This window comes from Equus caballus, chromosome 25, assembly GCF_041296265.1.
Source record: "Equus caballus isolate H_3958 breed thoroughbred chromosome 25, TB-T2T, whole genome shotgun sequence".
In the NCBI taxonomy this organism is placed as follows: Eukaryota; Metazoa; Chordata; class Mammalia; order Perissodactyla; family Equidae; genus Equus; species Equus caballus.
In genome coordinates, this window is record NC_091708.1 from 25,081,642 (window position 1) to 25,100,664 (window position 19,023).

The following is a 19,023-nucleotide window of genomic DNA, read 5'->3' on the forward strand; positions in this document are numbered from 1 at the left end:
TCCCAGTTGGAATGACTCAATAAAATTCCCAATTCTCACTACATTAACTTGTGAATTTAATCCAATTCCACTTAAAATTTCAGACAGAAGAAAGAGGTCTAGAGATATTAAAAAACTCAGCCACGGTCACCCAACTCTTCAACACAGAGTTAAGATGCAAAACCAGGTCTGTCTGACCCCAAAGACCGCGCTTTTCCCAGTGGAAATTAACTTGAGGAGGTAATTGGATATTCGTGAAAACAGCTGACACTGAACGGCAAGCTGTCACTCTGACTGAACAGTGACAGATGAGTTGGAAGTCCTGGGATAATCTTTTAAAGAAGACATATTCCTAATAAATCCACAGCAGTTGATTATTAATTTTGAGCAAGTTTCTCCAATTAGTTACCACATTAATTTGACAATATCTTTCCCTACACATTATTTACTTAGAAAGATATCATTTTATTTATATACAAGTATCCTGGGACCTAATTTGTGTAACTTTGTAGTTGGCTTTATATTAAGATCGGCAGACTTTTTTATTATTTCTGCCAAATCCGTGTCACTTCCCAGTTCCTAGCAGCAGAAATATCTGAAGGCTGAGATATATTTTCTGAAGTGGGACATCAAACAACTAGTTGAGAACTACCTCAACTCCCGCAAAATAATAAATGGCACCAATGGCTTCTCAAGGTCTGCTTATAAGGTATTTAATTAGTCCTGACACCCTATAACCAGAATTATGAAAAAAACTTACTGTAATTGTCACAACGTTATTATAAAAATCCATGTGATAACTTTGTGCAGTGAGGTTCATTACTACTTCTTGAAGCTCCTTCCTGCTCACTTTTCTTTTCACCCACCATACTACCTTCCTGCATCCTAGGGCTCCCTGCCCCGTTCACTTGCCCACTCTCAACTTGATTCCCCACCCCCATCAGTCCTGGGGTCAGTTTCCATCCTGGATGTAAAGCTGCTAGGTCAGCTTCCCTGGTTCTTCCTCTTTCATAGGCAAGAGTCAAATAACTTTGAGATTCTTACCGAAGATAGGCCACGTGGCTGCCCTCTATTGCCTTGGATAATTGAGAATTGGCTGAATTGTCACCTAATGTTCTCCTCTTCCACATGCCTTCTTATTACCTTCTATTTCAACCAGAGGACCCAGCTGAGAAACAATACAGCAGTGCCCATTCAGCCTGGCACCAAGAGAATAGGAATCTCTCCTACTAGACCTGCTCTGGTTCTGACCCCTGGAGCAATTACATTCTCCTAGCTACAAATCTCAGACAGCAACTATGAACTCTCCCACCCAGCTGACTCTGAAGCACATTTCCCCACATCTTGTGCTGAGTATTTTCTTGGAGGAAATGAGACTTCCCCTCTACCTACCAGCTGTCTGGAACCCAATGGTGGTTGGCACAGAGCGTCTCGGGGGGGCAGTGGAAATGCTCACGGTGTAGTTGGTGGCTTGGTACAAATCTAGGCACACTTCTGGGGTCCTGCTGTCTGTGGTCAAGTTGACTGTCTCCTCATGAACTGACTCCATCGGATCCAACCGTTGTCCTTTTATGTATATCTTAGCAAGGGGAAAAGACAAGAGACCCCACCATGACTCTGGTTAAAACAACTGAGACATGGGGCCGGCCCCATGGCCGAGTGGCTAAGTTCGCACACTCTACTTTGGTGGCCCAGGGTTTCACTGGTTTGGATCCTGGGCGCAGACACGGCATCACTCATCAGACCACACTGAGGTGGCATCCCACATGCCACAACTAGAAGGACCCACAACTAAAATATACAACTATGTCCTGGGAGGATTTGGGGAGAAAAAGCAGAAAAAAAGAAAAAAAACAACTGAGACAGACTTTGTGGTGCTGGATCCTGTTCTCCTCCCATCCCCTTTCACGCTGCACTGCACACGTGGGGGAAAGAAATAAGGTAAGCCTCTGCTATCAGGTATCTGATGAGGAAGTCTGATCAGCCCAGGAATCAATAAACCCTAAGAAGTGACGAAAAATGAGGAGTCTCTCTGGGGAGTGCTGTCCTGCTCACCAATGACCAGCAGTCAAGGGAGGCAGTCACAACCCGAGAATCACTCGCCGCATCCTGTCACCAAGTCAGCAGATGCTTCTAGCATAATACTCGGGGGAGTGAAATACAAGTGCTTGGGAACAAGCGATAATGATGATGCCAAATATAAACACATCCCCACGCATACACCCTGTTGAATGACAAATGCATTAAACACAAAATGTAAAAGAAAATAATCCAGATATCTTAAAAATTCTGATCACTTTTTAAAAGGACAAGAGGATTGGAAGCAATTAGACTGAGAAGCTCTTACAGAAGCTAGTCCCTCCAACTCATGTTCCCATAGGATACTATTTCTGCCCCAGCAGGAAAAAGTAGGTTATTTTACTTACCACATAGACAATCTTGGAGTTTATTCTTCCTGGATTTATTTGCCACCTCACACAGGTATTATTAAACACTGATACATCACTAATTTCTGTAATTATTTCTAAAATGGAAAAAGAGAGGGTCCGTTCACAAAACGCATCAATGGGCTTTGGAGAAATCCTAACGGCAAGGACACTGAAGGGCATGACTTAGTTTGGGGTTTTTTTTGTTTCTTTTAAAACTGTTCTTTTAAAGAGCCGTTTTAGATTCACAGCAAAATTGAGGGGAAGGTACAGAGAATTCCCACATAGCCCCTGCCCCCACACATACACAGCCTCCCCCATTATCAACATCCCCCCCTAGAATAGTGCATTTGCTCACAATTGATGAACCTACACTGAGACATCATTATCACCAAAAGTCCATACTTTACATCACAGTTCATTCTTGGTCTTGTACATTCTATGGGTTTGGACAAACGTATAACGACACATATCCATCATTACAGCATCATACAGAGTATTTTCACTGCCCTAAAAACGCTCTGTTTATCCCTCCTCCCCTCCAACCCCTGTCAACCACCGATCTTTTTACTGTCTCTATGGTTTTGCCTTTTCCAGAATGTCATATAGTTGCAGTCACACAGTATGTAGCCTTTTCAGACCGGCTTCTTTCACTTAGTAATAAGCGTTTAAGGTTCCTGTTTGTCTCTTCATGGCTTGATAGCTCATTTCTTTTTAGTGTTGAACAATATTTCATTGTCTGGATGTACCACAGTTTATTTGTCCACTCGCCTACGGAAGGACAACTCGGTTGCTTCCAAGTTTTGGCAATTATGAATGAAGCTGCTATAAACATCTGTGTGCAGCTTTTGTGTAGAAATAAATTTTGAACTCATTTGGGTAAATACCAAGGAGCGAGATTGTTGAATGGCATAGTAAGAGTATGTTTGGTTTTGTAAGAAACCACCAAACTAGGGCATGACTTAGTTTATCTGCCCAGCTGATATCTCTGCCGATCACTATTCATGCTCTGACTCAGAAACCACATCAGGCAATTCAAGCTACTCCAGGCCAATGACCCAATTTATCTTCCTCATGAATGAGCCTGGCCCACTACCTGACTTGGAGGAAAAGAGTCCTGCTTGAGTACAGCAAGAATTCCAACCTGTCATTGGTCTGACAGGCCACTGGATGCCACTGGTGTTCTACTCATGTGGGATGGAAGGTGGCACAGAGCCGTGCCCTGAATCACCCCAGCAGCTGCACAGGTAAGATCTGTCCTGGCTCCTTCATCCCACCCGGCTGACAGAGCACTCCTATTTTCAGGTCACTGCTGTTCCCAAGAGGGAAATGACATGCATCACCACATAGCACCATTCCTCAGGAACAGCTTCGGGTAAACTAAATAAATTCTGCACAAGGTCCCTGGATACTTGTGGGATTCCTTTAACTGAAGCTATTTAATCCTGATCCATCAGGAAGTCACCGATTTCTTCAAGTTGTTCTGTCTCTTTTAAATATTCTGCATGTATTTCGTGTAATGAATTTGGCAACGTGGGAAACTGTATTAGGGTCTTGGTTCCATGAGGTTACACAGTTTCCATTGGACCCAGCTAAGCACCTAGGAAATTGTTCAGATGGGAAGAGGGCAAGGATCTAGCTTTTTATCTATTTAAAATCAAATTCCCCGCAGATAAGTAAAACTCTCTATTTCCAGATGACAGAATCTTGTCTATAAAAAAAATCCTAAGGAATTCACACAAAAAAACTATTAGAGCTAAGAGAGATGTTCAGCCAGGTTGCACGATATAAGGTCAAGTTACAAAAATCAATTGCATTTCTGTATGCTAGCAAGGAACAATCCAAAAATGAAATTAGGAAAACAATTTCATTGACAATAGCATCAAAAAGAGTAAAATTCCCTGCAGATAGAAGCTACCATTCCATCATCCCTGGGGGAGGGGATCCTCATTTCACCATACGGGAATATTCCGCATTCCCACTGAATGAGGCAGCCCTTAAGGATTCTTTAGAACCTCTCAGCCTCAGCTGTTATTTGTGCCACCCCTACATGGGCTTTGACAAGACTGTGTCTTGTCTCCCATTCTGGGGCTTCCCTGTTGGGGTGCCCACACCCAAGCGCATGCAATCTGGAAGTGCAGGGGGATTAACACGTCATGGGGACAGGAGATAGTGGATAAATCTTCCCCCCACTCTTCTTCCCCCTGAAGTGTCCCACAAAGACCTCTCAGGGCGCTGTTGCCCAGAAGGAGTGATCACCTGTACTTAGCGGACCCAGCGCAACAAGGCATCTTTATATTGGCTCTCCTTCCTCCTCTGCCTTACTCACCTCAGCCCTCACTCCTGATTCCTGGCAAAATCATTCCCTATTGTACAAGAAATACAAGTGCTCTGCTTCAGGCTCTGTTTTTTGGGAAACCCAAGGTAAGACTCCCATCAAGAAGGGCGAGAAAGCCAACTCTCTATCTCACAAAATGGCGCTCCTCAGCTCAGCTCCCGTCCCTCCCTTCTAGTCAATCTCTTCTCAGCCTCCAAGTGGGAAAGGGAACCTACACCTTAGGCACCTGTAGGGTCAACTCATTTCTCCTGTACTCAGAACCAATGCCACCTTCAGAAAGACCCTGGACTACGGAGCCCTTTGCCCACAGAAGACTTTCCATCTTTACAAAAGCATCCCATCAGCAGCATCATGAGACTGTACGTCCCACATTACCTGGTCTTGGGTATGCCCAGGTAGGCTATCAGTAAGTGGGGATAAATGGAGGCAGAGAGAGGAAAACAGGCAAACCCCTGGAGGGACACGAGAGGATCACCTGTGGCTGTCTAAAGCGTTCCTAGGTCTCTCAGCAGTACTTCCCCCCAGAGCACAGATAATTTGAAATCAAAGAAATACTCCAGTTGTGGACACGCGTACCCTAAGACAAGCAAAGATCCTATCCATTCACCCCCTTGGGTAGCATAAAGATGATGCTGGTACCAGTCTTTTATCAGCTTGAAAAAGCCCCAAATATTCTTGGCCCCTTGCCTCTCTGCTGCCCTTCAAAGCCTAGAGCTCTGGACTCCCCTGCTCGCTCACACAGCCCTCTGAAACCAACTCACCGCCTGGTCCAGAAGGAAAGAGAACATCCCACCTCTCACCTCTCTCTGAGTTGCCAGTAAAGCAAATTTCCTTCTCACTTAGGGCCCTTTGCCACCCAAGCAGAGCTTAGAAAGGAGACACAGACATGGAAGACTCCTTTCTTGGCCTTCCTTTTTCCCCATTCACTATGATGACTGCAAATGACATCTCAAAAATGCCATCTGCCTCCAGCCTGTGCCATGCTCTCTGCACAGATGGGACCCAGATCCGATTATAGGGATGTCAGACATTTCATCCCAAGGAGCAGTTTAACAAGGTTTGGTTGCTTTTCCTGCCAGGTGTCTACAAATAAGCTGGAAAGTCTTGATAAACATATCAGGTATTAAACATTCACAACAATGCTGCCCTTTTAAAAGAGACAACTTAGGAGGCTACGCCCTAATCCCAATAGTACCGATAGCTGAAAAGATTTCTGTAAGTTCTCTTTGGAACTGATTCCAGGGCTCTTTATTCACTATTCACTTACTGAATGCCTAGTATCCTACTGTGCCAGGCTCTGGGCTATGACAATGATCAAAACATAAGTCCTCCCCTCAGGAACATGGTGTCTATTGGAGGGAGCAAACATATGAGCAGGTAAATGACAACAAAGTTACACACAAGTATATGGCAGGGTATAGAGAAAGAAGCCACGAACTCTCACTGGAGGCCCTGGGGAAGTGGATTCATGGAGGGCATGCCCTTAACAGATGAATGGATGAACAGCAGGGAAGACATCTAAGCAGACAGAACAGCAAGTCTAATGCCTAGCTGTAAAAGGGTGTGGCACACCCAGAGTGCTGAGGGAGAAGTGTCACATGACTGAGGAGGAGGAAAGATGGGAAGTGAGGTTGCAGAGGGAGGACTGGGAAAGAACTTGACTGCCAGACTAAGTGCAGACTTACTCCTCTGAGCAACGGAGAGCTAAAAGCAGGAAAATAATGGGAACTTCTTTTTAAGAAAGATAACTCTGGTGTATGTTGAAGGGGACTCTGGAGTACAGAAGAACCGGAGCTCACAAGGAAAGAACACAATACCATTTACTCAGTGAGTACAATACATCAAACACTGATAGGTCTTTATAGACTTGTCCTCATCTTCACAACAGCAAGAAACAATAATAACAACAATAATGAGTGAACATTTATTGAGTTATTACTACAGACCAGATAGTATGTATAATAATTTCAATGCATCATCTATTTAATCTTCAAAATAACCCCATGAGCTAGATACTGTGTCCTCTTTATAAACCTGAGACTTAGAGATGTTAAGTGACCTGCCAACGGTCATACAGTCAGTAAGTAGGCAAGTTAGAACCCAAAACAATATCTGTCAGACTCTGAAGCCAAGAGCCTCTTCATTGAAGCAGTTATTCAGCCAAGAGGTAAAGAGATGAAATCAGGGCACTGTATTTAAAAATATGAGACAATTCTGAAGGAGTAGCAATAGGAGGTGAGAGATAAGGAACCGCAAGGAGTCTAGGCTGACTGCCAGTCTTTGAGCTCCGGAGTCTGAATGGATTGCCTTTTACTGTTCTCTTAAGAAATATAAGAGGAAGCAGACCAGGTCTGTAAGAAAGAGACTAATGAATCGTGTCTAGAACATGCTAAATCTGAGGTCTCTACAGACTATCCAGGTGGAAAAATAGTCTTGAAAGTCATCAATGTGTGGATGGTAGTTGAAGGCCTGGATGCAGGTGATGCAGGTGAAGCATCCAGGTAGGACATAGAGAATGCCCAATGGCAGAACACTGGGACACCCCAAAACCCCAGGGGATACCAGAGAATGAGCAACACAGAAGAGAGTAGGAGGTTGGCTGAGAGAGTATGAGCCTAAGAAGTAAAGGAAAGAGAAGATTTGAAGGAGTGTCTACTTCTTCAAAAGTTATCTCCCTTCCTTCCCACCAACCCCTCACAACCTCCTCACCTCCCACCCGAGAAGGGCCTGGAGCAGATTATCAAGGCACTGGGGGCAAGCTCAGTTTCTCTCTCTTCTCTCACATGGCTCCTTCTCCCCTGATGGAGTGCCCACAGCATCATGATTAGATCTGAGGTTTGGCCCTGGGTAGAGGTAGGCAGAGCAGGCCTTTGGCTTGTCCAGTTGTAGGAAGCTTAGGTATCTCTGGCTTAAAGAAAAAAAAAAAGAGGCCCCCACAGCATCCAATTGAACTCTGTGCTGGATCTGGGGAACCAAAGCCTGAGTGGGTAGTAAAGTTCCTTTGATTTGCTTTAGATTCTCTGTGTAGTACGTGCGCACGCATTGTGTATATAAATGTACACATGTATATAAAGTTATGTATTTAAGTATTCTATTAGCATCCAATATTTCTCTATGTTACTTATCATATTTGTAACTAAGTAATTTTGTAATTAGTACTTATTGTCTCTTTCTCCTAAATGTAAGCTAGATGATGGCAAAGATAGAGATGGTTTATCTCTATCCCTGGAAGCTAATACAGTGCCCTGGACACAGATATTTTTGAAATATTTATTATTTGGTTGAATGGATGAATGAACAGACAGATGATCCACAATGCTAAAAGTCGTGGAAAGGTTAAGAGGAATGAAGACCGAAACTAGAACATGAGTGTGGTGGTCAGGTGGCCATTAGCGACCTCACTGAGAGAGCTATAGCACAGTGGGCTGTTGGATGCTTGATTCTCCTTCAGAAGGGATGGGATGGGAGGGAACAGAGACAATGGGCATAGACGACTCTTTCAGAAGTCCCATTAGGGCAGAGACCAGTCTACTGAACTCTCTTGGTTTCCAATTTTATATCCTTTTTCCTTATTTTTGGAAACAGTAAAAGGTCACACAGAATAAATTCAAGTGACCCAAACAGATGGTCAAGCTCAATGTCATTTCTAGTTAAATGTTGTCTCTGATTTCAAAAGTAATATGACTGATATCCTGATGTGACTCATAAACTAGCTCCAAAGGCAATTCCCAGAGATTGCAACAGACATGTTCAGATAATGGCAGCCTCGCTGAAATGACGGTATGGCTTACCAAGGCGACTACTTGGAAGAAATGCATGTTTGGCTATAAGAATTCTGCTATGTTTCCTTTCTTTTTTTTAAGTCTTTAGAGTCACATAAAATAGGTAGAAGTAACATGGCTTAGAGGAGTGTCTTCCTAAAATGCATTACACACTTTAGGATGATTTTTGATAGTCCTTGAATAAATTTTTATATGTTCATTTTGTATTGATTTTTGTGTATATTAGAAAAATATACCAAATTCATTAAACTCATGATATCACATATATTACATAGTGTCCTTGATCAATAAATTTAAGTTTTAAATATAAATTGTCTTAAGAAATTTATTAAATAACTAATAGTTTGGTGATGGCAAACACTGTCAGAGTGGTATACAAACAATTCAAGCTTGGGAAACACCGGGGTAGGAGAGAGATTTTGGGCTTTCAGGGCTTACAGACCTGAGTTCAAACCATGACTCTGCCCTTTACTAGTTACTGAATGACCCTGTGAACGTTGCTTAACTTCTATGAGCCTCAGATTTCTCATCTATGAAATGAAAATAACAATACTTACTTCACAGGGTGTTTCTGAGGACAAGTGAAATCAAGCATTAAGGCCTCTGGCAGAGCTCTGGGCATGAAAGTGGGTGAGCAATCAATGGTAGCTAAGATGCTTGACCGTCCACACATTATACACATATTCAAACAAACCCCAGCCATGGGGCTATTTATATAAATGTGTCCACTTATTCCAGCTGACTTTTCTTTCCCGTCTGAAATGTGTAGAGCTGCAAATGAGCAGTCACTGGGCTGCAGGGTCAACAACACAACAGAAGGGGCAGGGGCTCACAGGAGGCATTTGAATTAGGTTAAGGGTTCAAGAAGGATCCTAGCGGATAAACAGTCTGTGTTCCCAAAGAGATGTTACCCTTCTAAGAGCACGGAGAGAATGAGCGTCAACCTTATAATTATTAACTCAGATTTTAAACATAAAAAGCCAAATGACCTGTGCAGAATGAGAGCCAGGGCCAGTCTTATCAAGAATGAATCAACCTCTTTGATCTTGAGGTAAAGCAACTCACTAAACAGCAAGCTTCCACCTGGGGTTTTTCCAGACGCTAGAGTGGTTGCCTAATTCTTAGCTGTCTGGAGTTTCCAGTCCAGACCGGCCTTAAAAAAAAAGTCCCACCATCTTGCTGGAGTTCACACTCCATCAAAAATATAGACAGACCCGTGCTATTAATCCAAAGGGGCTCCAACAATATTTTTATGGCAACTAAAAACAATCCAGGTGAAAAGATAAATTATTCCACCCAATTGGAACTAAATATTCAAGTATAAAAAGAGGGGGAAATGGAATGAAAGCAGAGGGCAGAGGTAGAAGGCATTCAGAGGGTAGGCAGAAAAGTATGAGAAAATGGGGGGAAAAACCCAAAAGTTTTTTGAGGAAGGTAAATACAAAATACACAGAGGGAGTTGGGACAGAAGGGGAGGTGTGAAGAAATGGGTAAAAAATAGAGAAAAGAAGAAAGAAAGGGGGTAGCTGAGCAAAAGCCATGGTAATCAACATCTCTCGCTACATTTCCAGAAGCCTCTCCTACCTACCCACCCAGCGATCATGTGCACTGCACCATGAATTAATCAGCATGTAAATCACCCCTTTTATCTGCGGAAATTGAATTTAGCTGCCAATCTTGATTGAGGGCATAAAGGCCTCCTCACAGAAAGATCACAGCTCTCAGGGAGAATGCCTTTTCTCTCCTTAAATCAAAGCTTGCATAAACCCATGGAAACAGCTGCAGCTGGAGCCACAGACTTTGTGAAAGGTGGCAGGCTGAGGACGGTAATTATAATTAGCAGTTACATAACATGTTTGTTCTTCAAAGTGCCCTACAAGCATCAGCTAATTAATAGCTTACTATGCCCCATGCAGGTCCACTGGTTTTTCACGTAGTGACTAATCCTTGTACCCCCACTGGATTCTGAATGGCGGAAGTGGAGCAGGTAGAGCAAGGAAGCAAACGGCTGAGGGTGCAGCTCTCTTACCAAGTAACTCCACAGGGAGCTCTGGGCCAAGAGCACTTCCCCAAATGTTGAATTCTGCATCCCGTGAGGCAGCTGCCTCACCTCCTCCAAATAATTCTTAGAGGTACTGTTAGAGATGCAACAATAGGTTGGAGATGACCATCAGTCCCAACCAATATAGCACCAGAACTTCTGAATTTCCCCAGTTATTCAAGACTAGGACCCTGGAGTCCTTGGTTAGAGTGAGTTATAGGTTTGCTTTTGCTTCTCTGTGCAAATTGGGCAAATCAATGAGACCTCCCTAAGAGAAGGTTGAACTAGATCTCTGGGTTCTCATGCATGGCTACCCTTCTTTGTTTCTAGGGTTGCAGTTGCTAGCCTACATCCTCTTGGATTTTTGGTGGAGATGATTGAGTGTGGGAACTGCATGACACAGGCAGGGCCTCAGCAGCAGAGCTGAGTTCTCCATCTTCTCCAGGGATGCTTTACCCAAGGACTTCAGAGGTCCATGAACACTTTGAATTTGTAAAACATTATATGTATATTTGTATGTGCACTTCTACGGAGAAAACTCCGTTTACCTTATTGCCCTGTAAATTCCAAGAAGGTAGTATCTGGTAAAGTACCTCACACATGGTGTATGCTAAATAGATATCTATTGAATGAACTGATAGATTTCTCCAAATCCCTACCCCCAAAATGGTTACGAACCACTGCTCTGTGGACAAATAATCACCAGCAGTCCACATGTTTCGCTTGCTCTGGCTGGACTTTCCTAGGGAAAACTTTGATTGGCAAGACATTTTACCATCATTATGTTGTAAGTCAAACCAAAGACCCAAACCAAAGCTCCCTTGAGATTTTCCTCTTCAGAGCCAAGCAAGTCAACATCTAGAAATACATTGCCAGAGCCATTCAAGACTATGTGACAAACATTTGTCACACCCCCTGACCAACCACCACCAATGGTAAGAATTGCCTTTTTCCATCTTGTTTCTTGGAGGCAGAAGTGTAAAATAAAGCACGTGGGAGCCCACACTTCTGATTCATGAGAAGCTCTTCTTCAAGCAAGGCTAATAATTTTAGTAAAAGACCTAATACGTGCATGGTGCTTTAAACTTTTCAAAACGCTCCCCAGAGATTATCTCATTTGATTCTCTCTCAACAACTCTTTGAAGTAGGAAAAGCAGACTTTTTCCTCCCTTTTATAGATGAGGAAATTGAGCTGAGAGAATAACACCTTACCTGATGACGCACAGCTAATACGTGACAATGTCAGAATTTGAACTGAAGTCTCAAAACTCCTTTCACCAGTAATGCCATTTTGGGGTATATATCCAAAAGAATCGAAAACAGGGTCTCAAAGAGCTATTTGTGTACCCATGCTCATAGCAGCGTTATTCACAATAGCCAAAAGGTGGAAGCAACACAAGTGTCCAACAATGGATGAATGGATAAACAAAATGTGGTCTATCCATAAAACAGAATATTATTCAGCCTTAAGAAAGAAAGAAATCCCACCATTTGTGACAACATGGATGAATCTGGAGTATATTATGCCAAGCAAAATAAGCCAGTTACAGAAGGACAAATACTGCATGATTCTGCTTATACGAAATAACTAAATTAGCCAAACTTAGAGAAACAGAAAGTAGAATGGTGGTGCCAGAGGCTGTGGAAAGGGAGAAGTGGCCAGTAATTGTTTAATGGGTAGAGTTCCAATTCTGCAAGATGAAAAAGTTCTGGAAATTGGTTGCACAACAATGTGAATATACACAACACTTTAAAATGGTTAAGATGGTAAATTTTACGTTGTCTGTATTTTACCACAATTAAAAATAAAAATAAACATTAAGAACCTCTTTATCATTACACCACCTTTCCTCTGAAAAGCTGTCAACATGTGCTAAGTTATGACTTTTAGGTATGCCCCCCCTAAGAAAATGGTTTACGGAGAAAAATTTCTCAGCCAGCCAAGCAGAGGAGACAGGAATCACTGTAATTTAAGGTAAGTTTCAAAAGATGGAGGCATAAAATATTCTCTCTAACTTATTTTCCCAATCCACTCTCTAAATTTTCAGGAATTAGCTGACAAACCTAAAGCCACCCAGGTGAATGGCACAGCCAGGTAAGGTACACAGAGTGAGCAATCCAACAGCTTTAGGTCTCATATTCCCGTTGGCTGTTTGCGTCCAGGAAACAGGAGCCCCACAGAATAAAGTCTCTACCTGTGCATGTCAAAGTACTTTCTCTCCAGGTGCCTTTCTCTGTGCAAACGGAAACGATCTTTCCTCCAGGGCTCTCAAAGCCCTCTTGACAGACATAGTGAGCCACACCGCCCAGGCTGGAGCTGGGATTCCCCAGCAGGATCGCATGCTGCACTTCTGGCGGGCGGCCGCAGTTGATCTCTGCAACCAGAAGAGCACAGCACTAGTCATGGCCCCCAACTTCTACCCCTATAATTCATATTTTAGAAATAAACATTTAGTAATGATAGGGTCCACTCCTATGGGAAAAGAGAAAACACCAACCCCATCAAATAATCTAATCACAGGTATATAAAATAAGACTTCAGAGAAAATAGGTATGTCTGACTTTAATGAAATTTACAAACATGTATACATAGAGAATATTCCAATTATGAGATTATTTACATTATAAAGAATTCCTTGGTCAATGAAATAATCCATCTCAGGGTTCTTTTAAATATTAAGATTTTCTGGTACTTTTTATTATGTATCTTCAGGTTATTAACTCCTGAGTAGAAGATAATGCAATTGTAGGAGCTTTGTTACCAACTGAATATTACACAAAACATATATAAAATCTCTGAACTTTTTAAAGCAAATTAACGGGGAAAGTATTTATAGTCTGAACATTCCTTTTATATGCACCTTTCAAAGAAAAAAGTCAGTTGCACAGAGGGAGACAAACAATTATAAAATTGCTATGAAATATCTTCTTGGCAACTCTGACTACTAGAAGACACTGGAATATTTACAGAGAACTATATGAAGGAAAAGGATGATGACATTACCATTTTGGACCCAGCCAAGCTCTGCTTCACATAAAAGTAAAAGAAAGTCATTTTCAGACATTTTACGATTTAAAAATATCCACGTGTATGTCTTTAGAAAAAAAATTAAACATAAATCCAGTCCAACAAAAAAATGAATTAGAATAAATATCCTAAGAAAGGAGGAGGACAGGTTTCAGAAGAAACACAGATAAGTCTCCATAAACATTTAAAGGTGACTGCAGGGCTTGATATAACTAGCAGTGAAGGATTCTAAAACTAAAAGCTGAACAATGTAAAAATATTAATAATTTGAAAACAAAATTCCAAATTATTTCAATAAAATCTGAGCAGTGAGGTGAAAGGAAGAAATAAAACATGGGGAGGGGAGCTCATAGATACAATTTATTCAAGAAAGCGTAATAAATATGAAATAAGGTGGTCATAATAATTCCATATATAACCAATAGTCCCAGTTACACCTAAATACAGAAAGAAAAAAATATATAACTTTTGAGATTCTTTCTGATTTTTAGTTTTCTCCTCAATCTGTAGAAAGCCAAGAAAATGAAACACTCCTGACATCCAGACTTTTAAAACATAAGTCCATTTATTGAGATAAAGCATTCAAAATAGGGAAAATGGTATGATCTGTTCCCGACTCCCCATCAACCATTCTTGGCCTTAGAAATAGATGGCTCCTCGTAAATGAGCTTCTGATACGGAATTGGTGGAATTGATGGAATTGCACTGCTCTCCATCCCATTGCGCATGCTTGGTCTGTTGCAGAACCCCAGACTTACTTCCCTGAGGGAGGCCTCCCAGAGCTAGGTATCCTCTGTTGTCATTGGAATTATTATAAGACCATCAATACAACAGCTCGACCCACCTGACCAGTCCCTTGGCTTTGAGATTTATAAAAAAGAGTGAGTCTCTGGTCAGTGCAGATTCAAATCACGAGCAGTTACGGGACCAGAATAAGGTGGCCAATTCATAAACCCCCTAACTCTGTCTACATCTCAAGTCCCATGGCTGCTCACAGGGCCTTGTTCTCTTTTCATACATGTTTACCAGACACAAGACTCTTTGCCCTTCATCATGTTTTCCCATCATCAAACCTTTAGACATATTTACGAGGCCAAAACATTCCAAGACATGAGTATATTTGTGTGTACATAAGCAACCAACTGAACAAGTGGTTAATGTTTCATAAGACTGCCCCAGTCTTTGTTGACATCGAAAACATGTAGTTTAAGCTGGGGTTCAGTTACAGCAGGAAATAGAGGGAGCATCAGGGAAGAGAATGAGGGTGTGGGTTTATGTAGGTTTACGGACCTTGAAGCTGGAATTCTAAAGAGCACACTAGAGAGGTCTGGAAGGGAACCCAGTAACGGACAGTTAGATTAAGAGACAAGCACAGATACTGAAGGGAGAAGAGTACAGAAGATAACTAAATGGGTAACTGATTAGATATACAATATCTTACTCATTCCTCACAGAAACCCCTGCAAAGCAGATGGTTTTTTCTCATGTAGTTTATAGATATGAAAGTGGAGGTCCTAAGAGCTCAAGTTACATTTCAAAGTCACACCACTAGTAAAAGATAGAGCCGACATGCAAACCATAGTTTGTGTGATCCCAAAGTCTAGGTCTCTTGAATCCGGGCAACCTCACGACGACGAGGTCCACACTAGCCCCTGACTGGGACTGATCTCACAGGTTGGCTAAAACCTCGGGAGAAACGGTTGCATGAAGGAGCATTCAAACCAGCCTGGAAGGGTTCCGTGAACAGCTCCCTCTGCCCAATCTTGTCTCCAAGAACCGTCCCAGAGCAGGAGAACTGCTGCAAACAGACTTGCCCCTGCAGCTGTGCAACCCCCGAAGCCTTCTTAGTACTGATGTTTAACCCCAAGATATGGGCGCTTAGGAACATGGCCCTGTCACAGATATTCCCACCATGTTTAAGAGAGATGGCAGTGGCCGGCCCCGTGGCCAAGTGGTTAAGTTCGTGTGCTCCACTGCAGCAGCCCAAGGTTTCGCCAGTTTGGATTCTGGGCGCGGACATGGCACCGCTCATCCGGCCACGCTGAGGCGGCGTCCCACATGCCACAACTAGAAGGACCCACCACTAAGAATATACAACTACGCACTGGGGGGCTTTCGGGAGAAAAAGGGAAAAAATAAATAAAATCTTTAAACAAAAAAGAAAAGAGATGGTAGCCACTGATACTTTTACTCAGACCAAATGGTACCCAAGAAAGCAGGTGGCTCCTATTAAGAAATACTCAAAAATCAGTCTAACAGAGGCTGCAATAGATGGCAATGAAAATTTAGTTCTACATGAAAACCCCAAAGCTCACACTATTACAAGGAAATAAGCCATTTAAAAGCAGTTTATATCCTAAGGAAAGAAAAACCAAGCAGCACAAATTTGCATTGCATACGCATTAGGGATGTTCATTAAAACACACATTTCTCTGACTAATTACATTATTAAGTAACAAGGTTTGGGTCTGCTTTAGGAATACGCTCAACTAATTGTGAACATGGTTGGGAAGTTTTCCTTACTATCCCATTATTTGTGATTTTATTCAAATAATCAACTTCAAAATAGGTGTCCCTGGGGGGGAAATGTGCTGAACCGGTTTGAAGGCCCACATTTATATTGTAACTTTTGTAATGTTCATCCACACTGCTAGTTTTAATATTCTACCCAAGCAAATACTCCAGGAGGAAATTAGTTTGATGAAAGGCATAGGAAATTTAGCTCCTAATCAACAACCGACTGTATCATGAAGTCATTCACATTGGCTGCTGTTTATTAGAAACATCAGTACAATAATGTGATTGATAACAGAAATAACATAGTAATACAAGGCTTCATCTAAGACTGTTTAAGAGACCAATAAATACCAAGCTGAGAAAGAAAAAAATGATCAATAATGTCTATAAATTGAGGCAGACATTTTGCCAACTGCCAGGGGAATGAATGAAAGATGTATTCCACTTATTGATATTGACCCCAAAAAAATCTTCCCAGAGGGCCAGGCCCGTGGTGCAGGGTTTGCTGGTTCCACTTTGGCAGCCCAGGGTTTGCTGGTTCGGATCCTAGATACAGACATGGCACCACTTGTCAAGCCATGCTGTGGCAGACATCCCACATATAAAGTAGAGGACAATGGGCACAGACGCTAGCTCAGGGCCAGTCTTCCTCAGCAAAAAGAGGAGGATTGGCAGCAGATGTTAGCTCAGATCTAATCTTCCCCAAAAAAAGACACTTCCCAGAAAAATAAACTACTAGATAGAAAGCTCTGGCAAAAGAGCAGAAAGAAGTATAAAAACTGAAGAAAATCACATTAAGATCAGTTTTCACCTTTACCCAACAATAATAGAAATAAGTTTCTATGGTGCCTTAGAATCAAATCAAATTACCTATCACCTGGAAGTTAGCGTAACAGGGTAGGTTGTAAGAGTCCAACAGTCTAGACAGATTAACACCAGAGTCTACACTAGACTCATGTTCTGGATCAGATAATTCAGCACTTACATCTATAATTTCTTCATTTGTTTCATTTGTAAAAATGTTCTCCTACCCTCATAATAGTAAGCTCTTTATGGGTTGTGCCTATATCCTATATTTTAAAAATATCCCCTGTATGGGCCCGCCCAGTGGTGCAGTGGTTAAGTTGACACGTTCCACTTTGGTGGCCCGGGGTTCGCTGGTTCAGATCCTGGGTGCGGACATGGCACCGCTTGGCAAGCCACACTGTAGCAGGTGTCCCACATATAAAGTAGAGGAAGATGGGCACGGATGTTAGCTCAGGGCCAGTCTTCCTCAGAAAAAGAGGAGGATTGGCAGTAGATGTTAGCTCAAGGCTAATCTTCCTCAAAAAAAAAAATCCCCTGTAGTCATATGAGTTATTAACATTATTATGAACATTAATCTTTGTGATGCTTATATGCAAGAAATATGGCCTAAGGAATGGGGTTGAAAAGTGGAGCCTTATGCCAAAGTTTCATGCACTTTATGGCATGTTCCGAATTTGGCCAAATTAGTTAGGCCATCATTCCAGCATTACTTGGGCACTAAATTACATATAACATCAATGCTGGGGGTTAGAATCTGACATCTCAATATATGGCAACTTGAATTTAGAAAGTGTTAACTGTAACCATCAAAGGAAAATGGGAGGGCTATCGTCTGCCATGAAGCACATTCTCAAGAATAGCTTATTAACTGCTGGAACTAAGCTAACGTGCTCATTAGCACCAAAAAGTCCATTTGCCCTTAAGGCAGTGGAAAGAAAAAAATTACTTTTTGATGTATTCTATATTCGAAACTCTTTCCTGAACTTTAGCCTCAGCTAACAATACAGTTCCTTCGGACTGGAGTCAGAGAAAGCTCACTTGGAAGAAAAAGAAAATTTTCCATTTCACATACCAACACTTAGTGGGTCTAGTATAAAAATTCTAGCTAGAATCTGGACACTTCAGAGACTGCAGAAGACACAACAGAGCAAGTAAAAGCGTGAGTGCTAGGAAGAAACAAACAGCGTATCAGCACCTCTCTCATCAGGATCTCCCACTTGTAGAGGTAAGAATAGTGTTTTATGCTTTGAGCTGTATATGAATCTTTTTTCAAAAAATAACATTAAAACTTTTCATTTTAGGGGGGCCGGCCCGGTGGCGCAGCAGTTAAGTGCACATGTTCCGCTTCAGGGGCCTGGGGTTCACCAGTTCGGATCCCGGGCACAGACATGGCACAAGCTTGGCAAGCCATGCTGTGGTAGGTGTCCCACAAATAAAGTAGAGGAAGATGGGCACGGATGTGAGCCCAGGGCCAGTCTTCCTCAGCAAAAAGAGGAGGATTGGCAGCAGATGTTAGCTCAGGGCTAATCTTCCTCAACAACAACAACAACAAAAACCTCCTCATTTTGATGTTGAGATAGTAAATAGAATACCTGAATCAGAAAACAATAAGTAAGATAACATGAAAGCTGAACAATTTTAAACCTTCCCACTTCCTGGTAGAAAGTTTCAGAAAGATCATAAATTTTTGGTGGACACATTACCTGCCACTTCCCACTGGCTCATGACTCTCTTATGATGGCTAACACTTATCCAGCAGAACATCAGGCACTGCCAAGTGACTTATATCATTATCTCGTAAATCTTCATACTAACTCAATAGGATGAAAAGAATGTTATCTCCTTCTACATAAGGAAACTGGAGTTGAGAGAAGTTTAGAGGTGGTTACATAACTAGTAAGTGGCTCAGCCAAAACTCACACAAGTCATTCCGATTCTAAGGCTCATGCTTCACCACCCTGAGACTCATAGCCAATGTCATCATCCATTTTGCACACTCAAATGACTCCAACCATTTGTAAGTGGCATATTTTAATGGCATTGACTTGGCAAAAGGGTAACATAAGAGATTTGTTGCATGTGGCCAGTAAGTCAATACAGGGTTT

The 19,023-nt window shown here is 42.1% G+C and overlaps 1 protein-coding gene across 8 annotated transcripts in view; it reads right to left on the reverse strand.

The window, feature by feature from the left end:
• The window catches only part of SUSD1 (sushi domain containing 1), a 183,105-nt gene that overhangs the window by 125,257 nt on the left and 38,825 nt on the right, over positions 1-19,023 (reverse strand). For 6 of the 8 annotated variants that reach the window (XM_070251350.1, XM_070251347.1, XM_023628656.2 and 3 more), the window contains exons 6-8: positions 12,762-12,941; positions 2,406-2,503; positions 1,372-1,558 (exon numbers count right to left, since the gene is read on the reverse strand). In XM_070251350.1, coding sequence (XP_070107451.1) covers positions 1,372-1,558; positions 2,406-2,503; positions 12,762-12,941 — 465 coding nt within the window. The remainder of the gene's footprint in view (positions 1-1,371; positions 1,559-2,405; positions 2,504-12,761; positions 12,942-19,023) is intronic. The other 2 variants (XM_023628658.2, XM_070251348.1) reach the window with 2 other exon arrangements.